Source organism: Bufo bufo, chromosome 5 (assembly GCF_905171765.1).
Source record: "Bufo bufo chromosome 5, aBufBuf1.1, whole genome shotgun sequence".
In the NCBI taxonomy this organism is placed as follows: Eukaryota; Metazoa; Chordata; class Amphibia; order Anura; family Bufonidae; genus Bufo; species Bufo bufo.
Window position 1 is genome coordinate 276062811 of NC_053393.1, and position 19943 is coordinate 276082753.

Genomic DNA, 19943 nt, shown 5'->3' on the forward strand with positions numbered 1-19943 from the left:
AAAAGGTTCAAAGGGGGCCGTCTGCAGAGCGCGCAGGACCAAATTGAGATCCCAAGGAGGCAAAGGGGGAACATACAATGTGCCACCCCCTGAAGAAAAGTCTTCACAGGACCCATAAGAGCAAGGGACTTCTGAAAAAAAGACGGCCAGAGCCGAAACCTGACCTTTCAGGGAACTCTGCGACAGTCCCATCTCAAGCCCGGACTGAAGAAACGACAGCACCATCGGGATGGAACCCCGAGTTCTCACAAAAAGTCAGGAAGGCCTTCCAGGTACGATAGTAAATCCGGGAGGAAGCCGGCTTCCTCGCACTGATCATGGTTCTAATCACGGAATCCGAGAACCCCCTCTTCTTCAGGATGGCGGTTTCAACAACCACGCCGTTAAACGAAGAGACCGTAAATTCAGGTGGAAGAGCGGGCCCTGAGACAGTAGGTCCTTTCTGTTGGGAAGAGGCCATGGGGCGTCCGCCAGCATCCGATCCACGTCTGAAACCACGCGCGGGGAGGCCACTCTGGGGGCGATGAGAACGGTCGGAATCCCTTCCGCCTCGATCTTGCGTAGAACCTTTGGCAGTAGAGGAAGCGGAGGAAAGAAAAATAGAGAAGGCTGAAGTCCTGCCATGGAGACACCAACGCGTCCACCCCGTACGCCTTCGGATCCCGGGCACGAGCCAGGAACACCGGGAGCTTGTTGTTGAGCCTGGACGCCATCAAGTCCACATCCGGACGGCCCCACCTGTGGCAGATTTCTTCGAACACATCTGGATGCAGAGACCACTCGCCTGGATCCACCTTGTTGCGGCTTAGAAAGGCCGTTGTCCAGTTGTCTACTCCTGGAATGTAAACTGCTGACAACACCGGAACGTGCGACTCCGCCCACGTCAGAATTCTCGTCACCTCCTGCATCACCATCCGGCTGAGGGTCCCGCCCTGATGGTTAATGTAGGCCACAGCCGTGGCATTGTCCAATTGAATCCTCACCGGGAGGCCCGCAAGGAGAGGAGCCCAATGGGAGAGGGAGTGGAAAATCGCCCTCAGCTCCAGAATATTGATCGGAAGCGAGATTCCGCCGCCGACCAAACCCCCTGAACCGTGCGAGACTGGAGAACGCCGCCCCAAACCAGGAGACTGGCATCAGTGGTGACGATCGTCCAGGAGAATGGGAGAAAGGATCTCCCCGACCTCAGGTTCATCGGGGACAGCCACCAAGGGAGAGCTGCCCGAACCCGCTGAGACAAGCAGATGCGATCGTCCAGACCCCGAGAGGTCTTGTCCCAGAGGGAAAGGATCTCCTGTTGCAACAAGCGGGTGTGAAACTGAGCATATGGAACGGCCTCGAAAGAGGCTACCATAAGACCCAGGACCCGCATGCATTCCCGTATAGAGAGGCACGGGGAGTGCAGCAGATGCGACACTGCCCCCTGGATCTGGGATGACTTGGGGGCCGGCAGGAATACTCTGGCGGTCGAGGTGTCCAAAATCATACCCAGGAAGGAGAGCTTCTGGGACGGGAGGAGAGGACTTTGGGAAATTGATCAGCCAGCCAAACTGTTCCAGAGTCTGAAAAGTGATCCGGACTCTGTCCTCGGCCTGCAGAAGCGAGGGGGCCTTTATCAGGATATCGTCCAGATAGGGCAGCAAAGGAATGCCCCTGGTCCGAAGAAGCGCCATGAGCGGTGCCAGGATCTTGGTAAAGACCTGAGGGGCGGTTGCTAACCTGAAAGGAAGGGAGACAAACTGATAGTGTCGACCACCAATGGCGAAGCGCAGGAATCGTTGGTGAGATTCTGCGATCGGAACATGCAGATAGGCGTCCTTGAAGTCCACGGACGCGAGGAACTCCCCTGAAAGAAGAGAAACAATAACTGAGCGGAGGGATTCTGTTCGAAACCTCCGCACCCGCAGAAACTTGTTGAGCAGTTTTAGATCCAGGATCGGACGCACCGACCCTTCCTTCTTTGGGACCACGAACAGGTTTGAATAGAAACCTGTGCCCTGTTCCTCTGGGGGAACTGGGGTAATAACCCCCCGGTCCAGAAGGGAGGATACTGCCATTAAGAGGTCCGAGGCTCGGGCCGGATCCCCCGGAACGCGTGAAGGGAAAAAAAACGTTACAGCGGTCTGGGCGCGAACTCTATCTTGTAACCAGATGTTACAATCTCTAGAGCCCATGAGTCCTGAACATGAGCCCTCCAAACCCGCTGATGAGAGCAGGCGGCCCCCCACCACGAGGGGTGGGGGCGCCCCTTCATGCGGAAGACTGCTTGGGAGCAGCAGGGCGGGCCGACTGTGCTCTCGGGCGCCAGGAAGGCTGGGACTTGGAGGGCTTCTTGCGGTAGTCCTGTGACCCCCCCTGCAGAGGAAGCAGGCGATGTCCTGTTAGAAGAGAAGCGGCGAAAAGACTGGTACTGAGAACCGGAAGTCCTAGCCCGAAAGGGGCGCTTAGACCTAGGCTGGGGAAGAGGAGTGCTCTTGCCCCCTGTAGCGGCAGAGATGAACTTATCCAGTTGAGCCCCAAAAAGTCTGGAACCCTCAAAAGGGGAGGTTAGCAAGGGAACGCTTGGAGGAAGCGTCAGCGTCCCATACCTTCAACCAGACCTCCATGCGCTGAATGACCGAGAGGGCCGAAATGCGGGCAAAGAGGGAACCAATGTCCATGGAAGCCTCGCAGAGGAATTTGGAAGCCTGAGACATCTGGCAGGGACGAGCGCGCCAGTAAAAAAAATTGATTTGGACAGAGAATCTAGGCGCCTGTCCACAGCGTCCTGCAGAGAGGAGCCGTCCAGGACAGGGAGGGCCGTGTTTTTGGCTAACCTAGCTACCGGGGGATCCACCTTAGGGGGAGAAGACCACTTCTCCACACTGTCCGCCGGAAAAGGATAAAGAGTATCCATGCGTTTGGTGGCAGAAAACATTTGATTAGGACGGTCCCAGGCCCTGGATATGACCGCGGAAAATTCCTCATGGACCGGAAAGGCAGCAGCCTCCGGTTTTTTGGGAGGAAAAAGGGCGAACTCCCTCCTAGTGGAAGGAGGAGAATCCCGTTGGAGATTAAAGGTGTCACGGACAGCCGCTACTAAGTCAGCCGCCATGGTGGAGAGCTTAGGCGGAGGGTCCTGCTCCATTACCTCGTCCGAGCCGGACAATTCTCCTTCAGACCTGCGCTCCCTGGGGGGGGGGAGAGGAGAGAGAGTGTCGTCCGAACACGCCTCAAGGCGAGGGGGGGGGGGGAAGCGGAGTCATCCGAGGAGGGATGCTGCCGCTCACGCTGCCTCTTGGTAGTCAGGCGTCTTCTGCGGGAACCACTGCGGGGAGACGGAGTGGTGGGCGCCACAGGATTGGGAACTGCCACACGTTCCATAAAAGACATGGCTGCCTTGGCGAATAAGGCCAAATCAGTGGCCACACTGGACATGGCGGATGCCCAAGCGGGAACCGCAGACTCTGCAGGGACAGGGGAGGGTCTGGGCAAGAACAGGGGGAGAAAGGCGATCCTGTCTAGGAGCAGGGCAGGAGACACAGGTACCAGTAACAGAAAGTGGTAAAAGACACTCCATACAGGACCCCATTGGGGGTCTGAGAAGAGGTCTTAACAGACTTAGGTTTTGGCATGATGGCAACCACAAAAAAGAGAAATACCAGTTGCAGCAGAAGCTGAAAAATCCTACCACCCAGGCAACGGCACCAAGAACAACACCAGAGAAGGAGCAGGGAGCAGCCCCCCGGCGTGAGGAGCTTCTCCGCAGGCGGAGGAAGGAGCCGGAGCGAAGCTCTAGGCTCCGCCCCCAGGACGCGTCAGAGGCGCGAAAAAAGCGCGTGCTCCACTGCCTGCTAGATGTAAAAACAGCCCCCAGCGCCGACCGCGGCGTAGCGGGGGGTTAATGATGTGGACGGTACCCCCTGCAGAGGTGTCTGAGGCTATGAGCTGAGCGCTGCGATTGGCTACAGCCTGGGAGAACAAGAGCAGGCTCCTCCCGGTTGTGCCAAAAACCTGAAGATACCAGAGCATATACCGGGAGAATGGAGCGGCGCCCAGGGATAATAGAAAGTGCAGGGAGATCCCTGGGCGCCGCTCTCCAAGTCAGCATACTTCATTTAGATTTTTTATCATAATGAAAGGTCCTCTAAGACTGGAGGCAAAAAATGAAATCTCGCAGATTATGCTGCAAATATGCCATGCACTATAATTTGCGACTTTTTTTTAATGCCATGTAAAACAACTGATAAAGTTCCTAAAAGTGTGGTACAAGACCATCTCTGCTACAACTTTGGTAAAAACTTAATTCTGAAAATACAGTATTTTATATTCTCTCTCATTGTGTAAACTTTATGTTAGGGTACTTTCACACTTGCGGCAGAGGATTCCGGCAGGCAATCCAGACGCAAACTGATGCATTTTTGAGACGGATCCGGATCAGTCTCACAAATGCATCCGTCTTTCTGGTTGTCATGGCAGAATGCAAAATTGGATCCGTTTTGCCGGGAACACTTGGGGCCGGATCCAGCATTAAAGCATTTCAATGGAAATGAATGCCGGATCCGGCATTCCGGCAAGTGTTCAGGATTTTTGGCCTGAGGGAAAACTGCAGCATGCTGCGGTATTCTCTCCGGCCAAAAAACTTAAAAGGGACTGAACTGATGCATCCTGAACTGCATGCTCTCCATTCAGAATGCATGAGGATAAAACTGATCAGTTTTTTCCCGGTATTGAGCCCCTGTGGCGGAACTCAATACTGGAAAAGAAAAACGATAGTGTGAAAGTACCTTTACCTTTGTTTTTACCGTTTATTAACCACCAACTGCCTTTTAAGGTCTAAAACAGTGATGGCTAATGTCCGGCACTCCAGCTGTGGTGAAACTATGACTCCCAGCATGCTCCATTAATTTCTATGAAGTTCTGAGAACAACCAAGCAAGTGTACATCTTGGGAGTCGTAGTTTTAACACAGCTGGAGTGCCGGAAGTTAGCCATCACAGGTCTATAGTATGGTCTGTATAAAGCCTCATTCACACAGTGTTCCATGGACATGTGCTGTACGTGTAATCCACAGACAGCACACGTTCCCATTCATTTTAATGTGTGTATTCAGACATCAGTATTTTAGAACAGTGAGTGTTCACGGATCCATCATGCCCATTATATAGACTATTGGTCCATAAAAGCCACTGATGCCATCCGTGTTTCACGGATCATTATGAAGAGCGGTCTTGAAAATTCTTTTTCAGCTTTGCGGGGTCAGTAAAACACAGATGGCACAGGGACAGCAAAAAACGGACACAGACCACACATGGATCAATCACGGACAGCTTCACAGATGCATCACTGACCACCTTCTCACGGATTTGAGCACTGACGTGTCAATGAGGCTCAAGTTGTTCACTTGAGATGAGGATCGGTTCAGCACTGAAACAAATTTGAGTCGCAACAATAAAAGATCTTTACGTAAAGGGGGTGGCCACTTTCTGGCTACTTGTGACTAGTGTGTATGTAAGATGACTATATGGCACTTGCTAATATAGACTGTTGATATTCTGTGTTGTTTTCTAGATGTGAGAAGTTATGCCACCTTGTTCGGCAAATCTTTTGCCCACACAGAGGTCCTGTCCATAAGATGGCTGCTGATGAAGGGTCATGTGACTAGGCAAATCACCTCCACGTGATGTCGCTCCTATTGAAAACAGACTGTACCTGCTCTAAACTACCAACAGAACAAGCAGGTGCACTGTATATGATTAGAGGAGACATCACATGACCCTACACCAGCAGCCATTTTACGGACAGGACCTCTGTGTAGACAGCACAAAAGACATTGTAAACAAGGGGGCATATCTTATGAAATATAGGAAATGGTGCCGAATGTTAAAGACTATATTAGTAAGTGCCATATAATCATCTTACAAACACATTGGTCAACAGTAACCAGAAGGTGGTCAAACCCTTTAAACACATTGGAATAATAAAATTCCACTCTTCAAAGACAGCGCCAGCAAAGGGCTGATTTTCTCCATCTACATTGTTTATTTTGTTGGTATTTATCTGAACAGTCATAGATCACTGCTTTTCAAACTGCCACTCCTCACTGGTAAGGGGCCCCCAAATTGTTGGTGAAGCATAGCTAGGGAGTCAATTTTGACAGAACCAATCATAAAAAATAAAAAAAGGTATAGGCCTCTCTTGCTGTACTGATATCACATCTCATTTAGAAACTTAACTGACTCGCTTTGTGCTTTATTTTTACATGTTGTATGGGCTTCAGAATAAAGCCTCATGCAGACGTCCGTTGAACACGGTCGGTGAGATACCGGACTGGCATTGCAGGAGCGCATGGTGTCATTGGTTGCTATGACGCCGTAGGCTTCGTGCCACCGCTGCTATACAGTAATACTCTTATAGATCCATAGGAGTGTATTACTGTACTGCGGTGGCGGCACAAAGCGTATGGCGTCATAGCAACCAATGACGCCGTGCGCTACTGCAATGCCAGTCCGGTATCTCACGGACCGTGTTCCACAGAAGTTTGCATGAGGCTTAAAGGAGTACTTTTTTTTATATTTTGGTGTGGACTTTGACCCTTTCAAGAATTTATTATTTTCTTTTTTTTCTTCCCAAAACAATAATTCAATTATTTTTTTTTATTAATTCAGCTGCACGAGGGCTTGTTTTTTGCAAGATTTACTTTCTAGTGGTGTTATTTACTAATGGGTTGGATAATAAATATATATATATATATATATATATATATATATAAAATCTCTATCAGATGAATGAAGAGGCAGCACTTCCAGTATAGCGTAAACGGGTGAGGACCCCAAATTTATTAAAGCGACGTTTCGGCCTGCTCAATGAGGCCTTTCTATATATATTACCATTTTTGTTCAATGGATTTTTTTTCAGTTTCCTATGAGGTAAAGTTGATCTGTTAATGTTATTCTTCCGGGTTAGTACAATTACAACGATATTACATATGTATAGTTTTTCTTCCATTTTAATGCAAAATAAAATAAAAAAATTGAAACTTTGGGGGAAAAACTTTTTTGCATTGCCATATTCTGACAACCGTAACTTCTTTATTTTTATGTTTACAGAGCTGACCGTGGGTTAATTTTTGTAGAGCAACACAAAAAACAGCGAATCAACCATTGAATTTATTTTTTTCCTTTTCGCCATTAGCCTTATGGGATAAATATTTTTTTTATATTTTAATAGTACGGGCGTTTTCACACGCAGCGATGCCCATGATGTAAATAAAAAAATAATTGAACACTTTTTATTAGTTCCTGGGGGAACTATAGCAAGCAATCATTAGATTGCTTTTCTCAGACACCAATGCATTAGTACTGGAGTTTATGAGAATTACACTATGTTCCTATGGAGCCCTGCCATAGGTAGTAATTTCATAGGAACTAATGTGCGGCAGCGCTGTACCACTCCTGAGTACAGAGGCTGCCACACACTACATTCCGGCTCCTCCTGACTTAATTTGAGGGGTTAAATGTATGTGATCTTATTGTCGATTGCATCCAGTAGTCCAGGGTGCCTGCTGTTTAAAACTATTTTTAAATGCCTGACCAGAAACATAAATTTACGTAGGGCGGTCGGGGAGGGGTTAAAGGGAACCTATCACCATGAAAAGGCAATGTAAGCTACAGGCAGTATGTTATACAGCAGGGGGTACTGAGCAGATTGATATATAGGCTTATGGGAAAATATTAAGGCCTTATGCACACGACCGTTGTTGTGGTCCGCATCCGAGCCGCAGTATTTGCGGCTTGGATGCGGACCCATTCACTTCAATGGGGCCGCAAAAGATGCGGACAGCACTCTGTGTGCTGTCCGCATCCGTTAGATGGTGCGCCAAAAATAAAATAAAAGTATACCTATCCTATTCTTGTCCGTTTTGCGGACAAGAGTAGGCAGTTATATTAATGGCTGTACACGCCGTTGCGCAAATTGCGGAAAGCACACGGATGGCATCCGTGTTTTGCGGACCGCAAAACACACAACGGTCGTGTGCATGGAGGATTAACTTGTGATTTATTCTTTTGAATTTCTGCTCATTTTGTGTTTTGAAGTCAAGGAGGCTGTACTAACAGAGATTCACAGCTATCTGTTCAATCACTGATAGGACCGCCTCCTCGACGTCTAAGCCCAGAATGAGCAGGAATTTAAATGAATAAATTACTGAGTCTTTTCCCATAAAACTATAGGCCAATCTGCTCAGCTCTTCCTGCTCTATAACATGATGCTTTCAGCTAAAGCACCAAGTTTGAAGTGACAGGTTTCCTTTAACTAATGTTATCAAGTCCTAGCTGTAAGTACTCAGCAGAAATATGTTGAGAAGCTCTGTAATGAATGGTACCAATTATATACTACATTTGTGACATTAGGGTAACAGGACTAATTTACCATCCTAACTGTGAAGTGTAAAAACAAATTCGACTGAAAACTGTTCATGCAGAATTAAAAATTAGACTAAATTAGAGAAACCTTATGAATAAAAACAGTTCCAATAAAAACTTGACTGAAGCAACTAGTTTTATGAACGTCCATTTCCTTTAGCAGCGGTAAAATGTATGCTTATTGCTATAGCTACTTACCATCTTATTCCCACCTCTGATGAATATCGTTACAGCTCTTGAGTTTTTACATTGCTCTATAATAAGCATTCGATCCTTTGTTGTTCCAAAAGAAATTTCACGAACTATGCCAGCAGAACCAAGTTTCTCAGGAGTGAGCTCACAGAAGCGAGGTACAATGCGGCCTCCAGTGGCAATCGCAATTAACTGTAAAAGTAGCAATATTTTGGGAAACTGAAGATAAAAATCAATTCTAGAAAAATAATTCCCACCCACTGATTAACATGTATATTAGAGTGTGTGAGATCCTACCCACTATCAACTAGGTGACATAGTGAAGGAGTAGAACTACTTGAGTCAGGTTCATAACATGATTAAAATCTCCCATTCACAGGAGGGTGATTGGCAAAACTGAGCAGCTTACAGTACAAATAATAAACTTTTGTGGGTTATATAAGTAGAAAGTAGAGGAAGTTTTATTTAACTTTTGATCAAGGTAGTAAATCCCCATTCAACATCTGATTTGTGGTTACTAGTTACAAACCACAACACAGTGATGGATCCATTGTAGAAATTAAACTTCACCAGATGGTGCACAGGGGCTTATAAGGGTCTCTCTCGAATTCTGTAATGTTTATCATTTGACAGCGCTAAACAAACCTCTATTTTTTTGTACTAAACCTGACAGACTATGAATGGATCCTGCAGATAGAAGCATAGCAAAGTCTACTTACTGCTAGATCAATAAATAGGATGCTGGGCTGACCAAATGTAAGTGTGTGGTAGAGGAAATAAAAAAGGAAGGGGGATTAATCTCTATTCTTCAAGGGAAGAAATTCGAGAGTACCTAGCAGGGCGCCAAAGGGAAGACCTGTGAAAGTAGTAATGGGGGTAATTGATTGAGTTTAATTTTGTATGAGAGGGATATTAGGCTGCCAGAGGGAAGCGACCATCAAGGAGGTTCCTTAATGGGTGAAGTCAAGGCAGAGAAAACAGAAGAATTTTTTTTTTGCCCCTTTAAATGGCGCCACGGTAGCCTATAAGATCTCACGGAATGACAGCAGTCCAATCGTACTTCTTGCCAATCGTCTTTATTGAACCACAGGGTAGGGGTGAAGGTATCTGTTCAACGCGTTTCGGGGTATAGGAGAGACCCCTTCATCAGGAGCATATGCGCCACGCGGTCCCATGCGGATGACGTAGTGCGATCGGGACATGCGCTTAGGTAACCTCCGGACGCGCTGAACAGCGCGATTGTATACGTGGGCCATATCACTCTTCCAGGTAGTAACTAATTTGTCTCCTCCTCCCACATGTTCACAATTATAGGCTAGGCACTAATTATGTATGGATGTGATAGTTGTGTCCAATTATGTATTTTTTTAGATATTGAATGTAATTTATAAAATTATGTACTTGATTCACTTTGAGCACTTGTAACTTTATCTTCTATGTTGATCATGGATTCTTTTTTGGATATATTTTTACACATGTTTTTTCTAATTATTAATTAGGTCTATGTATTGATTGTCTTGATTGACACACCTTTAGATGTATGTTGTTCACTTTTTACCAATGCTTGAGAAAGGCTCATGTATGAGCCGAAACTTCGCTTTTTGCCATCCTATGGGTGAATAAAAACACACTTTCATTGAAGATTCATCTGGAGTGCAGTCCGATTTTTATTCTATATCAGTGGGTAAGCACCTTTTGCCATACTTGGACCTTGCACCCACCTTTTTCCGTTTACCTCGTTTTGGGTGGTGCTGCCGGTGTTTTTTTCTGCTAATAAATTTTTTTAGATAGATATATATATATATATATATATATATACACACACATATACATACACACATACATAGACACTGTTAAAAAAAAAATAAAGGGAACACTTAAACAACACAATGTAACTCCAAGTCAATCACACTTCTGTGAAATCAAACTGTCCACTTAGGAAGCAACACTGAGTGACAATCAATTTCACATGCTGTTGTGCAAATGGGATAGACAACAGGTGGAAATTATAGGCAATTAGCAAGACACCCCCAATAAAGGAGTGGTTCTGCAGGTGGTGACCACAGTCCACTTCTCAGTTCCTATGCTTCCTGGCTGATGTTTTGGTCACTTTTGAATGCTGGCGGTGCTTTCACTCTAGTGGTAGCATGAGATGGAGTCTACAACCCACACAAGTGGCTCAGGTAGTGCAGCTTATCCAGGATGGCACATCAATGCGAGCTGTGGCAAGAAGGTTTGTTGTGTCTGTCAGCGTAGTGTCCAGAGCATGGAGGCGCTACGAGGAGACAGGCCAGTACATCAGGAGATGTGGAGGAGGCCGTAGGAGGGCAACAACCCAGCAGCAGGACCACTACCTCCGCCTTTGTGCAAGGAGGAACAGGAGGAGCACTGCCAGAGCCCTGCAAAATGACCTCCAGCAGGCCACAAATGTGCATGTGTCTGCTCAAACGGTCAGAAACAGACTCCATGAGGGTGATATGAGGGCCCGACGTCCACAGGTGGGGGTTGTGCTTACAGCCCAACACCGTGCAGGACGTTTGGCATTTGCCAGAGAACACCAAGATTGGCAAATTCGCCACTGGCGCCCTGTGCTCTTCACAGATGAAAGCAGGTTCACACTGAGCACATGTGAGAACGTGACGGAGTCTGGAGACGCCGTGGAGAACGTTCTGCTGCCTGCAACATCCTCCAGCATGACCAGTTTGCATTGGGTCAGTAATGGTGTGGGGTGGCATTTCTTTGGAGGGCAGAACAGCCCTCCATGTGCTCGCCAGAAGTAGCCTGACTGCCATTAGGTACCGATATGAGATCCTCAGACCCCTTGTGAGACCATATGCCGGTGCGGTTGGCCCTGGGTTCCTCCTAATGCAAGACAATGCTAGACCTCATGTGGCTGGAGTGTGTCAGCAGTTCCTGCAAGACGAAGGCATTGATGCTATGGACTGGCCCACCCGTTCCCCAGACCTGAATCCAATTGAGCACATCTGGGACATCATGTCTCGCTCTATCCACCAACGTCACGTTGCACCACACACTGTCCAGGAGTTGGCAGATGCTTTAGTCCAGGTCTGGGAGGAGATCCCTCAGGAGACCGTCCACCACCTCATCAGGAGCATGCACAGGCGTTGTAGGGAGGTCATACAGGCACGTGGAGGCCACACACACTACTGAGCCTCATTTTGACTTGTTGAAAAATTTGATTTCCATTTTTTTATTTTTGGGCGATTTTGTTGTCAGCACATTCAACTATGTAAAGAACAAAGTATTTCAGAAGAATATTTAATTAACTCAGATCTAGGATGTGTTATTTTTGTGTTCCCTTTATTTTTTTGAGCAGTGTGTGTGTATATGTATATATATATATATATATATATATATTATATATATATATATATTTATTTGAAAAAAAAAAAACAGGCAACACCACCCAAAACAAGGTAAATGGAAAACGGCGGGTGCAAGGTCCAAGTATGGCAAAAGGTGCTTACCCACTGATATAGAATAAAAATCGGACTGCACTCCAGATGAATCTTCAATGAAAGTGTGTTTTTATTCACCCATAGGATGGCAAAAAGCGACGTTTCGGCTCATACATGAGCCTTTCTCAAGCATTGGTAAAAAGTGAACAACATACATCTAAAAGGTGTGTCAATCAAGACAATCAATACATCGACATAATTAATAATTAGAAAAAACATGTGTAAAAATAAATCCAAATATATAAAAAAGAATCCATGATCAACATAGAAGATAAAGTTACAAGTGCTCAAAGTGAATCAAGTACATAATTTTATAAATTACATTCAATATCTAAAAAAATACATAATTGGACACAACTGTATCACATCCATACATAATTAGTGCATAGCCTATAATTGTGAACATATGTGGGAGGAGGAGACAAATTAATTACTACCTGGAAGAGTGATATGGCCCACGTATACAATCGCGTTCAGCGCGTCCGGAGGTTACCTAAGCGCATGTCCCGATCGCACTACGTCATCCGCATGGGACCGCGTGGAGCATATGCTCCTGATGAAGGGGTCTCTCCTATACCCCCAAACGCGTTGAGCAGATACAGTCACCCCTACCCTGTGGTTCAATAAAGACGATTGGCAAGAAGTACGATTGGACTGCTGTCATTCCATGAGATCTTATAGGCGACCCTGGGTGAAGTGAGTTAAATTTGTTTTCTCTTTTAATCTACACTATGACATTGATCTCTAAATGAATTTCTAAATGTGATTGCTATAAGTTTGTGTATATTATATATATATATATATATATATATATATATATATATATATATATATATATATATATATACACACACACATACACACACACAGAAATACTTTGGAGACTTCAATCTACGGATTGTTACGTTCCAACCAGTGGATCTACAGAATATATATCTCCATCCGAGGGACTGTGGTGCTATTTAAAGGAGCAAAAAAAAAAAAAAGTTTCTTCTGTTTTCTCTGCCCAAATGTAACAGTGACAGACAAGTGTTCTTGTGGATATACAGCTGAAAACTGTGAGACCCGTATACCCAGTGCAAAAGCAAAAAAAAAGGCATTTGTGGATAAATTACTCTTACGTTATACAGCTATTCGATACCTCACCTCTATTTCTGGCCCTCCGACCCAACGGACAGCAGGCAGCTCATTTTGAAGCAAGAGATGATTTGCTTCATCATCAAAGCCCCATTGACAAATTGCAAGGTTGGCACCAGTATCTTTAATCTGCAAACCAAAAATAAGACAAATGGCCTAAAAATCCAGAACTTGCAATTCTGTTGCATGAGACAAAAGTACAGTAAAAAAAAAAATTAAACAGATTATGGTCATGCAAAGAAAAAGTAGTAAAACATAACAAGCTATATAAATTTGGTATTGCCATAATTGTTCGGTCCCACAGAAGAAGGCTCTCTCATTTCATTTTTAGCGCACAGTGAATGCTGTAAACAAAACAAAACAACAAAAAAAAAAACAATACAAACCACAAAAATTAACCTTCATATGACTGACTGCACGGAAAATTAAATTTGTTTGCCTGAGATTTTTATACCAATGAAGAATATTTAAAAACGAGGGGGTCAGACTCCAGGCACCCACTTACCAGGCCACAGTGGTGAAGCGTCTTTACAGTCTAACAAGCACAGAGCAGTCCAGTGGATAGTGGCTGTGCTAGATATTGCAGCTTAGCCCTAGTCACTTGAATGGGACTGAGCTGTGACTGGTGAACATGGCATCACATGGCCTAAGAGCTTGCTGAGCAGCACCGACATAGCTCTTGAAAGGTGGGGAGAAAATTAAAAAAAAATGAAAAAAATGAAAATAAGCCTGGAAGGATTAATAATTTACTGGCAGCACCTTCTCTTTAAAAGGAAGCCCTAAGGTTCCTTTCACACAAGTGAGTCCCACGAATCGGACTTGCAGCATATGGGCTCATGCACACGACCATATGCCCTTCGAGACCCAAGACATACGGTCCGTGAGCAAGCAATATGTCCCGAAGTGGCATAAATCATGCGCACGGAAGTGCACAGCATCATAGGTTACCATGATACTGTGCAAATCGGGCCCCCACGGGCCTATTGTCCCGCAATCATAATATCATATGAGTGCAGGACAATAGTCCTGCGGGCAGCCTGATGTGCACAGCATCATAGTAGTAACCTATGATGCTGTGCGCTCCCGTGCGTACGATGTATGCCGCTCCGGGAGCCCCATGTCAGGGAAGGCACCCGTCCTGAACTTCCAGTACTGCCGGGGTCGCATAGCATTATATTGATTTATGATGCTATGTAACCCTTACAGTTCTGGAATGCATTGAATAACACTGGCAGCATTATGTCACTGTTATCCAATACATTCCAGAATTCTAAGTGTTACATAGTATCATAAATCAATATAATACTAAGCGACCCCGGCAGTGCTGGGAGTTCAGGACGGGAGCTGTTGCATACTCACACTGCGAGTCCGGAGCGTGACACTTGCCTGAAAGGGGCCTTAAGGTGCTGCACACGCAGCAGATTATGTGGCAGAAAACTTTAAATGAGGTGGAATTGGGAAAAAATAAATAAAAGCAATTCTGCCAGTTTTACAGGTTTTGTTTTTTTAACATACAATGTTTGCTAAAACTGACCAACTATATTCATTCTACAGGTCAGTGCGAATTTGGCAAAACCTGTATACATGTATAGTTTTTCTTGCATTTTGATACTGAGAAAATAAAAACCTTGGAAAAAAAATAAATAAAATAAAAATCTGTTTCTTTTTTTTGTCACCTTATTATGGCCCCTATAACTTTTGGTGCATTTATGTGTACGGAGCTATGTGAGCGTTCATTTTTTGCATGGCGATCTGTACTTTTTATTGATAGCATTCTGGCGTGTGAAGGACTTTTTGATCATTTAATAAATTTTTTGTGGGAAATGAAGCGACCAAAAAACAGCGATTTAGCCATTTTGAGTGGCGATACCCATGATGTGTATATATTTTTTTGTTTTATTTTGGGAAAAAGGGGGCTTTATTAGCATTGGAATCTATGAGAAACCTACTAGTTTCCTGTGGACAACGGCTCCATAGGAAACACTATGCAGCAGCCTCCTGTTATTCCCCGTCATGACAGGGGCTGCTGCATACAAGCTCTGGCTGGCTCCTCAGACTGCCGCCGTGCTCAGGACAGACCACGGCATCTTAAGTGTTAAATGTCCACGGCTGGCATTATCGCCGATCGCGCACATGAGCCATGGGTGTTTGCTGTATGAAACAGCAGGCACCCTGCAGCTATGCAGGCACCATTTCTAAAGACCCGTTCAGCGCAATACTGCAATATGCAGTATGTATGGAGCTTGCAGAAACCCATGTGCTTGCTGCTCAATTTAAATGAATGAAACGGATTTTCAGTCGTAGAATTTTCTGCCACAAAATCTGCCGCGTGGGAAGGCACCCTAGCATTTTTCTTTTCCGGTATTGAGTTCCATCACAGGGGCTCAAAACCGGAAAAAAAACGGAGTGAATTCTGAATGGAGGGCATTCCGTTCAGTATGCATCAGTTCAGTCCCTCTTACGTTTTTTGGCTGGAGAAAATACCGCAGCATGCGGATCCGGCATTAACTTCCATTGAAATGTATCAGTGCCGGATTCAGCATTAAAATTACCGCATTGATGGATCAGGCATTAAAATTGCCGCATTGACGGATCCGTTCCGCCGGTCCGTGCATGCGCGGACCTTTAAATCTGTGAAAAAAATAACTGGATCCGTTTTTCTGGATGACAATGGAGAGACGGATCCAGTAGGCAGTCCTCTGCCGCAAGTGTGAAAGTACCCTTAGGGTCTATTCACACGTCCACAAAATGGGTCCGCATCCGTTCTGCAATTTTGCGGAACAGGTGCAGACCCATTCATTTTCAATGGGGCCGGAATGTGCTGTCCGCATTTGCGGATCCCCACTTCCTTTCTTCCAAAAAAAATAGAACATGTCCTATTCTTGTCCACAATTTCTATGAGAGTGCCGGCGATGTGCGGTCCGCAAAATGCAAAACACATACGGACGTGTGAATGGACCCTTAGTCAGCACTTTTGACCATGCTAAAATGCTGATCTAGATATTGGAGATAACAGTACAAACATTTTGTGCAGCTGATCTCATCAGGTAATTGTGAATATGAATTTTTATTCTGCAAAATTCTGATCCCTCAAGTGCCCACGGCGGGCCTCCCCTCTGCTCTAAATTACAGATGTAGCAGCAGAATGCACAGAAACGTCAGTAAAACCTCATCCTAGGCATTCCAAGAGGGCAGAATATAGCAAAATAAAACTTCATGGTCACACTAGTCCTAACGACAGCTCAGATCTCCAGTCCCCAATTATTGCTGTCAACAGTATTGCATGGTCAAAACTGCTAGCAGAGTTTGTTTAAAAGAAGCCTAAAGCTTTCTCACTGTTTTCCCAACATTTTATTCCATTTGTTTTTAGTTTCTCAAGTAAATTTAAAGGCTACTTTCACACTTGTGGCAGACTGATCCGGCAAGCAGTTCCGTCACCGGAACTGCCTGCCGGATCCGGCAAAACGTATGTGCAATGAGCAGGACATTGGGTCAGTTGGGGCTGCTATGCAGTGGGTCAGATTTAGATGTAAATAAGTTTGTGATGCCAGTTGCAGCTTGCGCAGGTACTGTAGAAGGGCCCATTAAGATGGTATAGCTCATGTACTAGGTTAGGAATGCCAGAGGGGGATATTGTCTCTGTTTTGTGTCAACGGTGTCTCCTACCTGTAGTACGGCTGGACTCCTGTATCCTGGCTCACATGCAACAAAATTGAGTGCTGTAAATAGGAGTAATGGATGAATGATGGGATTCCACACAGAAAATAGGGTCCAACTTGTCTTTACTCGATGTTATTATATATGCAGCTCTTGATCCATACAATGTTACAGCTTTAGTCTTTGATCCCAGCAGGTGTTGGCAATATGTGGCAGGAATTATATATATATTCTGCATCTAATACATACGCCTTTAAGAATCTGGCAGGTACCCGTCTTCTGCTCTGTCTATGGTCTGCTTGATATGGGCCTGACTAGCTATGGAGGTACTTATCTTCTCCTTGTATTTTGAATCTTTACTTACAGGACTGCTCGCAGGGTATGGTGGTTTCTTCCTGGAGATCTGATAGTTCTGAAGTTGGCTGCTTCCTTGGTCATCCAGCTGAGGTAAAGGACTCAGGCTGGGAAAGTTGATCTTGGGCCTCAGCAGAGGCTTGGATCCCTGGTTGGGGTCCCCGTTTCTGGGAGCTCCTATTCACACAGCCTACCCCAACAGGGGGTGGCTGGTACACTCTAGAACTTTCTATCCTCCTCCTGAAGTAGGATGTGGGAACAGTCCACTCCTCCTCAGATAGGGGGAAGCTAGCGTGGAATGGTCTATTCCAGTCTAGAGCTATAAACTAGCTTGGTTCTGCTACATACTGCTGGTGTACACAGATATATTTCAGCATAAATACAATGCAACAGGCCTGGAAAATGCACATTGTAGAGGAAATGATGCAAACTTATACCAGATGACATTATAAATAAACCTAACATTATGAGGTAGGGGAACAGAAGTTTACTGACATACTTCAGGATGTTACATACCCCGTTACTTTAAGTGAAGCCGTCCTCGGCGTATGCTATAATAAGAGGAAGAAGCTCTGGGTACCCAATTAATACAAAGTGCTGCATGAATTACACATAAAATGACGTACAAAGACATAACATTTAACGGTTTCCTCAAGGTTCCTGCCCGCTAGCATAAGGTGTCCAACACAGTTTCCTTATCTTGGTATAACCAGGTAACCTATAACTGCACAAAGCAAACATTACTGACTGACTTCGTATATTGTCCACCAATATCAAAGAAAGCATGGGGGTGTCTTTACTCCATAATCCCACCATTGTGTAATGCAAAGCCCGCAAATAGAAGGGTGGCTTTATCCTGTATTCCCTTCCCTGCATCATAGCCTGAAGAAATTTGGCTTATAGCACGATCACTATGATGTCTATGAGGAAGCAAAATATAAGGCTCTAAGGCTTGGAGGTACCATACCTTAGGCAAAAGCTCAGAAGGGGAGGTATTTATCGTCTCCAGGTCTTCTGGCAATGTCACAGGAGGAGGGTCTTTAATCCCATGCGCTCCTGGAAATGACACACCTCCGGATGGGAACAATCCGGAACATTTAACAAGCGGGAAGGAGCAGCCTAGGGCTTCTAACGATTCCTGAAGCAGCAGGGGTACCTGTATAATTAGACCTGTCAGGACTTACCATTTGGTCCTACCCTGGGTACCTATGGGTATATATCACCGGGTGTAGGCCATTGGTGTACAACGTCCCTCTGATGACAGTCCGTATAAGGGGGAAGAGAACAAGAGCTGTGAAAAGGGCACACTAAGTAAGTTGCAACATTTTGGTTAAGTGCAATCATGTTAAACAGTGCATAATTTCACATTGTGGCATCAGGATGGATACTACACACAATGGGCATGTTACTTAAACGTTACATAACAGTAAACAGGTACAATGGTGCAAAATATTAATTAGCATGAGGATTGAGTGCAAGCTTTTATGTTGCAAACATTTTATAAAAGTAGTGCAAATTTTATAAGTGCAAGGATAGGCTCAACAATAACTTGAGTCCTTATTCCTGGAAGTGCTTGTAGTTTGTAGAATCCTCTGGAAACTGATAAAAAGTCCTTTGCAATCCACCGGGCAAAAGTAAATTTTTTTCCAAAGGGTTAAAATGTCATAAAATAGCAGCAACAGGCTATCAAGTAACCTGGGAAAGGGAATAAAACTTTCAACTTGGACGTAAGGGGTTAAGTGCTGATGGGGAGAGTCCTTACTGACATGACCATCTGGATGAGGACAAACAATGGCAACCTGTAACAAAATGGTTAAAATCACACAAACAATGCCAACAGGTCCTCACCCGTCAGGTAATCAGTCCATGGCGTGGCTCCCAAAAGTCACTGATTAATTATTTTCTTTATAGGGGACACCTTACAGATAGGTATCCAGCACTTCATCACTACTGGAGCTACTGAAGTGCATCAGAGGTAATTCCTGCCTCTGCTGGTAGCTGAGGGTGGTGGTGCGCCAGCGCCCTCTACCGATTACAGTAGGTATTGGCTGTACAGCCAACCTGGAGAACGTAGCTGTTGCTTGCTGCAGACCGGGATCCACAGCTGGTGCAGGAAGGGGCAGAACTTCTGGCTGCATTGGTGCAGGGAGAGCTGGAACAGCTTGTTGAGGCTGCTTACAGGGCAGCATGTAGGGGGGCATGAAGCATGGCTGGACCTTGGGATTAAAGGTCAGGACGCTATTATTGATCTGTCCTACCCTCAGGGTTGGTGACGGTGATAGGTCAGGAATGAGAGGTGCAGGGGCTGGTTGCGCTTTTTTTTTTTTTTTTAAAACCAGCCGACCGTCTAGGGTTTCCTGCAGGCATCTGGTCCTAGCTGCAGAGCCTGGATCCTCCTGCCAGGTCTCTGGGGTAATGGCAGGGGAGAGCGGTTTCTGGAGTAGGGTGACTCCCGCAGCAAACAGTCCTTGCATTGACCGCATGGGGGTGTATTCGACTTGATCCCCAATGTACAAGTTATGCCTCTCCTGGGGCAAGTAGTGGCGTTTTACCGAACTGCGGCCTACAAATACCTCAGTGCCAGAGTGGTTGTCCTAGAGGAATCCCACACCGCGCTCCACAGAAAACCATAGGACGGTTCCGGGTCAGGACGGGGTCCCCGGACTAAGGGCTGTCAATAACTTGCTTGACCCACTCCTCTACAGCCGACTTGTATTCCCAAG

At 45.5% G+C, this 19943-nt stretch overlaps 1 protein-coding gene across 1 annotated transcript in view; it reads right to left on the reverse strand.

Annotated features, from left to right (window-relative positions):
• CCT5 (chaperonin containing TCP1 subunit 5) overlaps positions 1-19943 on the reverse strand; it is a 147724-nt gene that overhangs the window by 39082 nt on the left and 88699 nt on the right. The window contains exons 7-8 of the mRNA XM_040431690.1: positions 13219-13338; positions 8600-8785 (exon numbers count right to left, since the gene is read on the reverse strand). Coding sequence (XP_040287624.1) covers positions 8600-8785; positions 13219-13338 — 306 coding nt within the window. The remainder of the gene's footprint in view (positions 1-8599; positions 8786-13218; positions 13339-19943) is intronic.